This window comes from Rhinolophus sinicus, linkage group LG03, assembly GCF_036562045.2.
Source record: "Rhinolophus sinicus isolate RSC01 linkage group LG03, ASM3656204v1, whole genome shotgun sequence".
Lineage (NCBI taxonomy): Eukaryota > Metazoa > Chordata > Mammalia > Chiroptera > Rhinolophidae > Rhinolophus > Rhinolophus sinicus.
In genome coordinates this window covers 53,264,475-53,276,703 of record NC_133753.1, presented here as the reverse complement: position 1 = coordinate 53,276,703, position 12,229 = coordinate 53,264,475, and the positions used below count along the sequence as shown (strand labels likewise).

The 12,229-nt window shown below is 36.7% G+C and overlaps 1 protein-coding gene across 1 annotated transcript in view; it reads right to left on the bottom strand.

Annotated features, from left to right (window-relative positions):
* The window catches only part of PRTG (protogenin), a 114,532-nt gene that overhangs the window by 24,202 nt on the left and 78,101 nt on the right, over positions 1–12,229 (bottom strand). Inside the window, exon 12 of the mRNA XM_019732216.2 lies at positions 455–550. Coding sequence (XP_019587775.2) covers positions 455–550 — 96 coding nt within the window. The remainder of the gene's footprint in view (positions 1–454; positions 551–12,229) is intronic.

The following is a 12,229-nucleotide window of genomic DNA, read 5'->3' as shown; positions in this document are numbered from 1 at the left end:
TTGTAAAACAGAAGCTTAGAGAAATCAAGCTACCAGCCAAAAGCATTCAGAAAGCCAGTAGCAGACTTAAAACTAGACCAACACTCACTTTAGCACCAATAAAACCAAAGAGCTCTTAGTAGCAATAAAACTGAATAACAACTGAAAGGAAATAATTAGCCTCAAGGTTAGAGCAGATAAAAAGAAAACTCAGTGTATGTATGTATTCAAGGTTATTTTCCCAGTTAAATTTCTTATGGTCTTTCTCAAGCAAGAGTAAAATAGGTTCTTTAAATACATCTCACTTAAATACTTCCTGAGCACGTACTTGCTCAAGATACTATGTTAGACATCATGGAGGATATAAAGTAATAAAACCACTATAGCTTCCATGTAGTAATGAGACTTACATTTAAAGAAGGAAAAGGAGTGTGAGCCATATACAGTGAAACAAACTACCATAACTCTTACTTACACACGCATCCCGGAGTGCTGACTGTCTGATCTGCCTGATAGCCATCTTCTATGTTGTTGTAAGCCAGTAGCCTCACGTGATATTTTCTTCTGGGGTCTACAAAGAAACCAACAGGTAATAATTAGGTCCAGCCATCTAAATACAAACAAAGGTTCTAGAGCCTTTCTAGATTTTGGTTTAATTTTTTTTTAAATGAATAACAGTTCTAAGCGAAATAAAATGTTCTCTCTCCCTATCATACACAATGACTCAGCAATTCGCCTTAGTATGACATTGCTATTGTGAATATCTACCAATTATTTAAAATTTTACTTTACTTAATCTCACTTCAAACAATAACATTACTATCACACTTCCTCCTCCTTCTCAACTGACCAGAGACAGATTCTCCATTTTAAAGGACTTGGGTTGTGTGATGACTCACTTATAAGAAGTTACACTACATATAAGTTTTTGTTTAGTTATTCGGGGGTAGTTTATTAAAAGTGACATGTTTTTCCCCTCAAAGTTAAGGAGAATTACAACTGTCATCCTTTAATACCTTTGAAAATTTTTATAACCATGTGTTATTTAAGTTTATTTTTAAAGTATACCCTTCCACAAACCTACTTTGCAAGTTGAGCTGAATTCACCAAGAAAGATGAGATGGAGCTCCCTCTAGTGGTGTTCATTAACTATCACAAGCTGAAAACAAGTCTGTGCATGTTAAAACAAAAAAATTTTTCTGGCCTTTGAGGAAATAAATGGTTACAAAATTTCAATGATATACTTTAGAAGATATACAAGAAGTTTAATGCTATAAGTAAGTTTAAGTGTAACTGTTTATGGCAACATTTAACTATAGAGTGCTTGCTTAGGGCAAAAATAAATGCTGTTCAGAAATATTCTCCCAGCTTTATTAAGGTATGGTCGACAAACAAAAGTTGTATATATTTAAGGTGTACAACTTTATGCTTGATATACACGCACACTGTGAAATGATCACTACAATCAAATTAATTAACATATCTATCATCTCATATAGTTACAATTTTTGTGTGTGTAGGTGTGGTGAAAGCAGATTTTAAGTCTTAGCAAATTTTAAGTCTACAATACTTATACAGTACTTATAATTATAGTCCCTATGCTGTACATTATTAGGTCTCAAAAACTTATTCTTGAAACTTTGTCGCCTTTGACCATCTCATCCCATATCCTCCACCTTCCCACCCTGGCAACCATCATTCTACTCTGTTTTTCTAAGTTCAACTATTTTAGATGCCGTATGTGAGATCATACAGTCACTGTCTTTCTGTATTTAGATTACTTTACTTAGCAATGTCCTCTAGGTTCACTGATGCTATATGCAAATGGCAAGATTTCATTCTTTTTTAAGGCTGAATAATAATCCAGTGTGTGTGTGTGTCTGCACACGCATGTGCCACATTTTTCAATCCATTCGTCAGTCAACAGAAATTTAGGTTGTTCCCATATCTTGCCTATTGTGAACAATGCTGCAAAACACATGGGGTGCAGGTATCTAGAGATACTGATTTCACTTCCTTTTGGTATATACCCAGAAGTGGAAAAACAATCATCTTTAATAGATATATAGAATGCGGAAAAGGACATACAATAAAACATAAAGATAATTCTAGAGTGAATTCAAACATTTAAAAATCCAAAACTCAAATGTGAAATTTACTCAACTCTCCAAAGTAATTTGAGTTTATATAAATATTTTAGAAACTGATTAATATATTCTACCATTTAATATTAAAATCCATTTAAAGATTTCCTAAAATATAAATTTTATTTCTATTTGTTTTGATAAAATTAAAAACACAATAAGAAAAATGTATACACCTTAGAAAATTTCTGTACCTTATAGATAAAAAGGTAAGAATAACTTTTGACTATCCTATGCAAAATGTTTTTTAAATATATTAAGTTGAGTATCACAAAACTATAGGATATACTCGTATGCTATTCCCATTTTTTTGTAAACTGTGGTAAAAAGGTATTAAGTAGCATGTCTAATGTCATAGACAGGTGATCCAAGAACTTGTAGATATGACAAAGTACAGGACCTTTAAATTTAAACAAATGTATGTGCTTTTGTCACAGCAAGTTAGTCTATCTCCTTATAACAAATTTTAAAATAGAACTATTTTCAAATAGTTTATAAAATAAATATCAGAAAACATAGAAACACATTTGGATTTCACCACTCAAATGATTTCCAACAGTCAGCACCAAAATGCTAAGATTCAAAAGATTTTGGTTCACATTAAGGGCTAGTTAATTTGAATCTTTTTCTTTTTTCCCTCCTACCATATTGCTGAACTGATTAGCCAACTGAATCCTGAGTTCAATATTATACTCTCTCTGAATGGGTACAAATGGAATTCACTTGGCTCTTTGCAATCTGGTTCTTTATGAATTCACAGTGCAATCTTCAAAAATATTTTATTTTGTCTATACTCAGAAGAGTATCTTTGGGGAAACTTCCTGAGAGTGAGGTATTATGTCAAGAATGTAGCAGATACAGAAAAGGAAGGATGAGACCGAATTTGCCCAAAGTAGCTCACGGTCTCAGAAAGCCAGACACAGATACAGCCACTTCTTATATAAAAGAAAGCTGATTGTGATGAGGGTTACGAAGACAGGTGGAGAGTTAATCTTTTTATCTACTGTGCAATTGATCAACACTTTATGAATACTTCTCCGGAATGTTTTTTGTTTTGATTCTTCAAGTTTTCCCTTATTCCTCTTTAAAAAGGGAACTGCTTAAACTAAATTTGAAACCTAGAATTAACCGGTTTTTTTGTTTGTTTGTTTGTTTTTTTGCTGATCAGACAGAAGCAGCCTATGTATTCTGGGAGATGACAGAATAGAGTTGCTCCCTTAACAGCCTCAGCACCTGGCTATTCCACACTCAGCACAGACTCCAACTAGCCCACATGTGGAAGCGCACTCCTGATGCCCACCTGGAACTCACCCAAGTAGCCAGTGCAACCATCTCCAGGGCTGGGCTCCTTCCTTCTCCTGCCAGCTTACACGAGGTCAGGAAAAGGTAAGCCACTAACAGGCAAATGAAGTACAGGGTGGGGGTGGGGACACTAGATTCCTTTCTGTCCACATAAAAAGGGTAAAACTAGAATTTGGAAATGATTTTAGTAGAAAAAATAAATAGGACATACTATGTAGAAAAAGCAATTTAAAGGAGAGGGAAAACCCATTCACATTTGTTCACATGTGGTCTCCTCTTTATGCTCTACAAAGAATCTTGTTTTAAAAAATGAAAAGTGGCCAGCCCGGTGGCTCAGGTGTTTGGAGATCCGTGCTCCTAACGCCGAGGGCTGCTGGTTCGATTCCTACATGGGCCAGTGGGCTCTTAACCACAAGGTTGCCAGTTCGACTCCTGCAAGGGATCGTGGGCTGCACCCCTTGCAACTAACAACAGCAACTGGACCTGGAGCTGAGCGGCACCCTCCATAACTAAGATTAAAAGGACAACTTGACTTGGAAAAAGTCCTGGAAGTACACACTGTTCCCCAATGAAGTCCTGTTCCTCTTCCCCAATTAAAAAAAAAAAAAAAAAGAAAAGAAAAGTGCCATGACTTTGGGAGCCGAGCTAAGCAGTGGGTCATGTACATTTGCTCTGTGCTCCTCTTAGGCTTTAAAAAATCTGACACCAATCTCAAAATCTAGTCACTTTATTATTTTGATTTGTTAATCCAAAGACCCCAGAACAACCTGGCTCATTCTTGTTCATCAGTTTGTTAGAAATTTGATTTCATGTACTCTTCGTAAATTTAAGAGGGGACCCAAGGACCAAAACCCTCAAATAATGTTAAAATGAGGCAATAAGAGTATCAGCTAAGAAAGAAAACAGAGAACAGCTACACAATTAACAAAATACAGAGCAAAAAAAAAAAAAAAAAAGAATTTAGGACCAATATATTAAATACAGTTAAATGCACAAATAATGTACCTGTGCTTAAGTAGCACAAGTCCTAAAACTCTACAGTTCTGCAAAGACCCTCCCTCTAATGCACAAGGGACAAAGCAAAAACTCAGAATCAATGCTGAAATGCCACAGGGGACCAGTTCCCATGGCCTATTACAGCCCTTCCTGAGTTGAGCATTGCCACGTATGTGGTGCCTGGTTACATGAGACTCAGCAGACTCGGACTATGTGGTTTAGAGGAAAGCAGCAGAGGCAGGAAGAGTAGCCACAAAGAATAGTGCAGGCCTCCTCAAAACCAAGTGAGGGAAGGAGGAGAAAGGGAGAAAGAGGAGAATTGGTGCCAGTTCCTTCAAAACTCAACACAAGGGATATAAAAAAACACACTCCTCAATAGGGCTAACTTAATGTCCCCAGGGGTGATGGTTCAAATTGGTAATATTTGGATTTACAGTTCAAGTTGCTTAAATATTTAGCAATATATAAAGATGAAGGGTCAGGGGAAAAAAGCTCCAATTAATTTAACACAAATCTGACTCCAAACACTTTGATTCATGATTCTGGAGTGTCAGCTACGTTAATGTGATCGTGGTCCCATCTACATTAATGTATCTTTCTGTATTAAGGAATCAACCTTTGGCCAAAAAATGAAGACCTTCGTGAAACATTGCTATGGCTATACTCTTTTCTCCACTGGCTCTAGGACTTGCCTCACTTCTTTTCTTTCTGATTCATTCTCACCACTAGCTCTTCTATTTGAGTTTGTTTCACATAAGGAAGAATCAGAACCAGAAGCCTGGTTGGTCAAGAAAGAGTTCACAGGTATCAGAAAAACAATTATCAAGTGCCTCCTAAAAATCAGGCATTATATGAAAGACTCAAGAATTAGAAAGACTTAACTCTTGCTTTTAATTTCAATCTACTAAAGGAGACAGACTGGTAAATGAATACTCTGTATTGTTTACTAATTGTATAACCTTGAGCAAGTTTCTTAGTTTTCTTAGCCTCATTTATGTTCCTTTGGAAAATAGAGATATAATCCCTTAGAGAGACTGAAAAAGTATTAAGTGACACCACGCCTATTAAGTACTTTGTACAATTCCTATAATTAGTAAACACACAATATTATTGTTGTTATAGTATTATGTGAGTAAAGTTGCCTAGGAGAACAGAAAAAGTACTACAAAAAATATGGTACACTTAAGTTTGGGAATTATCTTTGTGAAGTCAAATGAATATCAAAGATGTTTGTTCATATGAGCAAGGTGTAGAATCCAGAATATCAACAAATTAACAATCAGCAAATAACGAAGCTGGGTTCTAACTACTCTCTGTCCTCATTAATATTCCTTGGTGTATAGAACAAGCAAAAGTGTGTGTTTGACTTGTATGTATGACTGAATGAACTGTGTTTATGGCCACAAAGAATGCTTGCTGTTTTGGCAACCATGTCACATGGTATATAATCCTCTCAGTGTTAAATCCACCTTCATCCACGTCGTCCATATTAATCTAATAGTCTCTCATCTGCTAACAAAGAAACAACCTGATGATGATAATGTTTTAGAAAATAATAGACTTCTTCCTTAATGAAAGAACAGTAGATCATTTCATAAATGGGAACTATGGAAGAGTTTGAGGGCTAGCATTAGAAACTGCAAGCAGATGGACACAACAAATTAGCTCATTCTATTAATAATATCCAGTTTTAACAATTAGGTTTTTATTACCATCAGTAACTACAACTCAGAATAAGAAAAACAAAGATCAATAAAATGAGACTCCCGTAATTCCGAAATCTTTTAAAGACGCACTATTCAAGAACCTAACTCCACTTAAAAAGCCTATGATTTAACAGTAATAGCGCATTACTGCATTTTTAACATCTTAAGTAACCTACTAAAAACTTCTGTAGAACATCTCCATTTTTTATTGCAACATGTTCCTAAAGACCACAAAACAACCCCAAACCCACAGCTTCTTCCAGTGTTTTTACTTGAATAACTTGTGTTTTCTCTTCCCCACCACTAGATGGCATCTGTGTGCCTGTAAGAAGAGTCATGACCCCACTCCTTTAGCTGTTAACGTGGGAGCTATTCAGATACCAGCTGAAACTGATGAATTAGCAATTAAAAACAGGGAAGCACGAAATATGGCTATTGCTTAAGTTTCACCAAATGGAAGACTTTATACAATGCAAAGCAGTTGAAAGGGAGAAGGGCTCCCTTGGATCAGTGTTTGCCATACATATAAATATTTCAAATTTCAAATGAACTTTTAAAAACCCTGTGAGCTAAGTATTGTTTTTGTCACCAGTCCTCTCACCTAACAGTCCACCTAGGATAACTGAGTCAATGCTACTTTGAAGCTGACAGACAGTCTAGTACAGTGGTTAAGGGCTGAGATGTCACACCTAGGATGCCTGGATTCCAATTCCAGCTTGCTCATTACTGTGTAACTTGGGGAAATTATTGTCTCTCTCTGTACCTTGGTTAAAATCCCCTATGCAATAGGTATGATGATGATAACAGCATCTACCTCGTGAGGCTGTTGGGAGGGAAGAGGAAATAAATTCATTCACATCAACTGATTAAAAGAATGCCTGTGAATAATAACATCATCAATAACATGCTGATAAAAAATAATATACTGATGAAAATATCAATAATAATACAAAATAATTACTATCAGCATCCCGTGACTCCTAATCTATGCTCCCTCTCATGTAGAAGGGCAGGCTGGTGTGATTGAAGGACAGACTCTGGAACCAGACTACTTGGGTTTCAATTGAGTTTCCTCATCTATAAAATGGGGATTAAATGAGTTTATATTTGTAAAATGCTTAGAAAAATGTCTTGCAATTAGTAGGTACTTTTCAGTGCTAAATAAATACATGCAAAGGAGAGGGCTGGTTTGAAATTTAGGGGACTTGGATTTTAATCTCAGATTTGGTAGCTGTATAGCTGCAAAGGCAGGCTCCTGGAAATCAGTTTCCTCATCTTTAAGATTAGGAAGTTGTTCTCAAATCTGTTTAGGTAACAGTGCAGTAGGGGAATGAAGACAAAGTACAAAAAATAAGTACCATGCAAGACAGGAATGACAGCTGCACAGATATGGGTTAAAATGCCACAGGAATTCCAAAGAGGGAATAGTTACTACAGGTTTGGGGAGTGGGAAGGGCTTCATAGACGTGCATTGGAGCAGAATGTGACCTTAAAGTAAGCATGGTGAAGACGAGATCCAGGCCACGGGAAGAGTATAAGCAAAGGCTCGGGGACAGGAATACAGGGATCAGGGCTGAGGAACAGGGAAGTGTTCAGTAAAGGATGCACGAATGAATGAAGGTCACATAGAAACGGTAGGCTGGGGCAGATCTCGGAGTGTTCTGACAGCCAGGCGAGACATTGTGGATTTTATTATATACACATAGAAGACAGCTGACTAAAAGGAATTGTTGAGAGAAGGGATTAATGAGAAGGAATAAGGAAGCTCCCACATTACCAGCCTGAGTGGCCCAACAGAAATGGAAGAGGATATGGTTGGCAGAGCCAATGACATGCTGAATCAGAGATGCCAGAGGAGCATTCAAGTGGAGCTGACCAGTGTGGTATGGAGCAAGCAGTTAGGATGGAGAACCATATTCAGCAGACATCTGTATAGGGGATGGGTGCCAAGGAAGAAAAAACACAGCAGGGACTAGAAATCTGTGGATGAGAAGGGAAGTGTTCTTAAAGAGTCATGAGGAGAACCAGGAAGGTAAAATGTCATGGAAGCCAAGAAGAGATTGGTTCACAATGTCCAATATCCAGAGAAGTCACCAACAGTAAGAATGACATCTGGTATCTGGGTCCTTTAACAGAGTAAATTCATCTGGAATGGGAGTGGGTGGGGATGGGAGTAGCAAAAAACATGAAGTAGCCAGGAAATGGTGGGTCACTGGAGAAAGAGCTATAAAGGGGAATGAAAATGCATTATATTTTGATATGTACCCAAATTTTAACTATGGGTATCTATATGGTAGAATTTTTTAGTTATTTAGCTTCCTGTATTTCTGTGTTCTACGATAAATATGAATAATAGAGTTGTTGGGGAAAATGCATGATCTTTTATATGCCAACAGCTTGTGTACCTATATGCATTATTTTAAACAATCCTTACTACAACCTGTAAAAGTTATTATTTTTAGATAAGGACACTTCTACATAAGTAAACTAGTTTTCCTTTAAGAATTAACTATTTTTCTACATAAAATATGCAAAAATATATTTTAAACTTCCCTGATTCTTTAGTATGCTAGAAATAACTGAAACATTTTTTGATGCTTCAAATCCACCCTTAGGAGCATCAATTATTATATCTTCCATAACACAGAGTACTTGTTTTTTAAAAATTATTTTTCTTGTCCTTCGGCTCCAATTCTGTTTCCGGGCCTGTTTTACAAAGCCAGAGGCCCTATAATCACTAATATTTGAGAAGCCAAATTGCAAAACGTGTACAAATTAAGAGAACCCATTCTGTAGAATGGCATCCTCTCCTACGGAGTGGCTTTGGGAATTAAACCCCATTTTTGGCTCACTACCGTGTTTTAGGTTATCTCTGAAAGAGGCCAGGTTGTGGGCCCTGAATAAGTGGGTGATATTAATGTAATTGAAGGTGATCAAATACACAGTAGAGCAAAAGCATAATAATCAAAGACATAAACATTAAAGAATAAATTATTTTTACTTTAAGGAGAAAATTTTTACGAATCCCAATCCTATCAGATTTTGATCATTGTTCTGCCCTTCCATTTCCTTAAGATACAAAAGGTAAAATTAATAGGTTCATTTAGTTTGAAGTTCCCACAAACCATACCTTCCCCCCAAACACTATGAAGACCAAATGTTCTCTGATTGGAGATGAATTTGGATAGTAAAACTGATGGACATCAATTCAAATTTTATGAATTCTTTGTTGTAATACTAACATATCCAGAAGTTTGGTTTCCTGGAAAACACGCAATAGAAAACAATTATTTACAAAGTGTTAGCTGTGGACCAACAATAAGAGATAATACAGGGGTCATGAAAATTAGGCCCTTGTCTCTTCCAGCTGCTACTTGGGTGAGGCTCCAGAGGCCTTGAAAAGAGCCAGGTCAGAGCGGACAGGTCAGGGGTAGATAAAATTAAGAGAAAACCTGAGGTCAGGACCATGAGAAAATTCACCCCACAGGAGTCAGTCCACCTCTAACAACATTTCTAAAATTCAAATCTGGTAAAGAGTTCATGAGTTTTATTCTCCATCCCTCTACGGAAACCTGTCAGGTGGTGGGAAAAAGAATCCTCCTAGGACCAAAGGAAGACAAAGCAATTGCATCTACTTTAGGACAATCCCCTGCCACTTGTTCAATTTACAGACGTGGAATATGCTGGAGTGGCTTAATAAAGTGTCTTAAGAAAATACAAAACATTACTTTAAAAATCACTATGTACTACTTTGAATTATTTATTTAAAATACTGCTACAGAAAAGCTTTGCTGATATTAGCAACACAGTGTCACAATTAAGACAGCTTCAAAACATTAAAAATATTTAAGTAAATTAGGATATATATATATATATATATATATATATATATATATATGCGAAGGTAAGTAGCAATCTGAAAATTTGCTGATACAAGGTCAGCATATGTGAAGTCTGAAAATGTGAGAGTAGAAAATGCACAGAATAAGTGAGAAAGGTGAAATTCTGAAGGATGTAACCTAGTGTTTAATTTAGTCTTTTGTGCTACCAGGTTCTGTGTGAACCCTTTCAGGCCTATTGTTCCCCTGCAGTCCGACTGGAGAGCTCCTTGGTCTGGCGATGGCGAGCCAGGGTGACTGCACTGCCCCCAAGCCTACCCCTCCAACACAATACCCCCTATATCATTATTCAGAGATGAGGCCAGCAGTGCGGACTGCTGTGACACCTGGGTCATGGCCTCTGACATAGAATCTGGGGCCAGCCCCAGTCTGGTCCAGCAGCAGAGGAGCAGGAAACATGCTAAGGGGGATGGGTGGGAAAGGAAAGCAGGGTAAAATACTCTGTTTTAAAATGCTGTGTTCAAGCACAGAAGTAAAAACACAAATCACACTGAAACAATGTGATTTACCTTCAAGTTATCCAAATATTGTTAAGACCTGTAGCGTTTCTCCCCTTTAAACTGTACTGAGATTAATTAGAGAAGCAGGTCTCTTCTAAAAGGGAATTCTTTGTCTTGTTATCATCAGACTTATGTTAGGATGGAAAATGTTAATTCACATTGGTTAAAATAATGCCTTACATGAACGTGCTAATATGCTGATTTAAAAACAAGTTTTTAGCTAAAGTAATGTAAATTTTACTTAAAGCCTAGAATAAAAATTCATTCTTCTTTTGTTTACAAACTTAATTTCTGTAAGGTATTGGTAATCATAAACATGTTTCACTTTGCATTGTAAATTTAAAGGAAGTTTTTAAAAAAGGATTACTATGCCAAAATGTTATAAATCTGTTCTGATAATATAGACTATTTGAGTGTAAAATACACAGAATGGCAGATGCAGTGGGCAATCCCCCACTCTCCCAATTTTTCCTGTGTGTTCAGTAGAACAGATCTCTGTGGAAGCTGATAGTAGAGTATTTGTCTAAACCTGAAATGACTCAGTCCCTTTTGTTCTGCCCCCCTGAAGGGCCTTAAGACAAATAACACCTCTCACTCCCAGTAAAAACATCCCCTCTCCTACTGAGTTTAGGATAATTTAGAAGAAAGTTTTGTATGTTACATTTGAGAGTCAGTTTCCTACCAAAATGAGTAGTACGTCCTATTGATAATCTCAAATTTACCCCCCCCCCAAAAAAAAAACCCTAACTGGATAAAATCCAGAAACATAAGGCTTTCCCAATTATATCATGTTCACTAACATTTTGATCATGTTCATTTTTGATCATGTGATTTTATTTTTATACATCTATCAAGCTTTCAAGACTTCTTTTAAAAACTTTTTCATTTTTGACAAATGCATTACTTGAGGCTATCTGGACACAAAATAATTGGGGTTGAAGATTTCTACTTGAACATGGCCACGAACGATTCTTCGATTTATATCCAAACACTGGAAAACAAATCTGAAAGCAATATTGGAGACTCTCACAAACAGTTTTTGATCTTTTATGTTCTTTTCTTACGGTACTCCTTTCCTGTTGTGAACCCCTGTGGAAGAAAGGCACCTCATTGGTCCATTTTGTAAGATCAATCTCTCTCCCCACAGCATCAATTGATGGAATTATGCCAAGGGTTGCTATTTCCTTGGGGGTGGGGGAAAGAAAGGAAGATTCCAAAAGAGCAGCAGCTTTCACTGTCCCAAAATTTACCATAGCTTCATGTGAACAGTACTAATGTTGGTCCACCTGGGTGTTCCCGAATAACTTAAAAGTAAATAAAATGGAGCAATTGTTGATTATAAGAAATTATAACACAAAAAAGTATTAGAATGGAGGGGGAGGTGTAGTCTCTTAGGACGATTAAGAGGCTATAAAATTTACAGATGAAGTTTACTTAAGAAAATGAAATAAATTCCTTTAACTATGTTGATATTTCTATCAAGAGCAATCCTTGCCCTAAAAGCATCTGAAGTACTTGACTTAGGCTACTGTACTTGGCTTAGCATTTGTTTAAGTAGCTGCTCTGTCTGCCAACACACATACACTGTCTGACATACATCATTGCCTTACAAACAATATTTTTATAGACTGACAGAGAGAGCCTATTCATGACAACCAAACTTCCCCTGAAGCCATGAAATAAATTTCCTTCCAGGACTAACA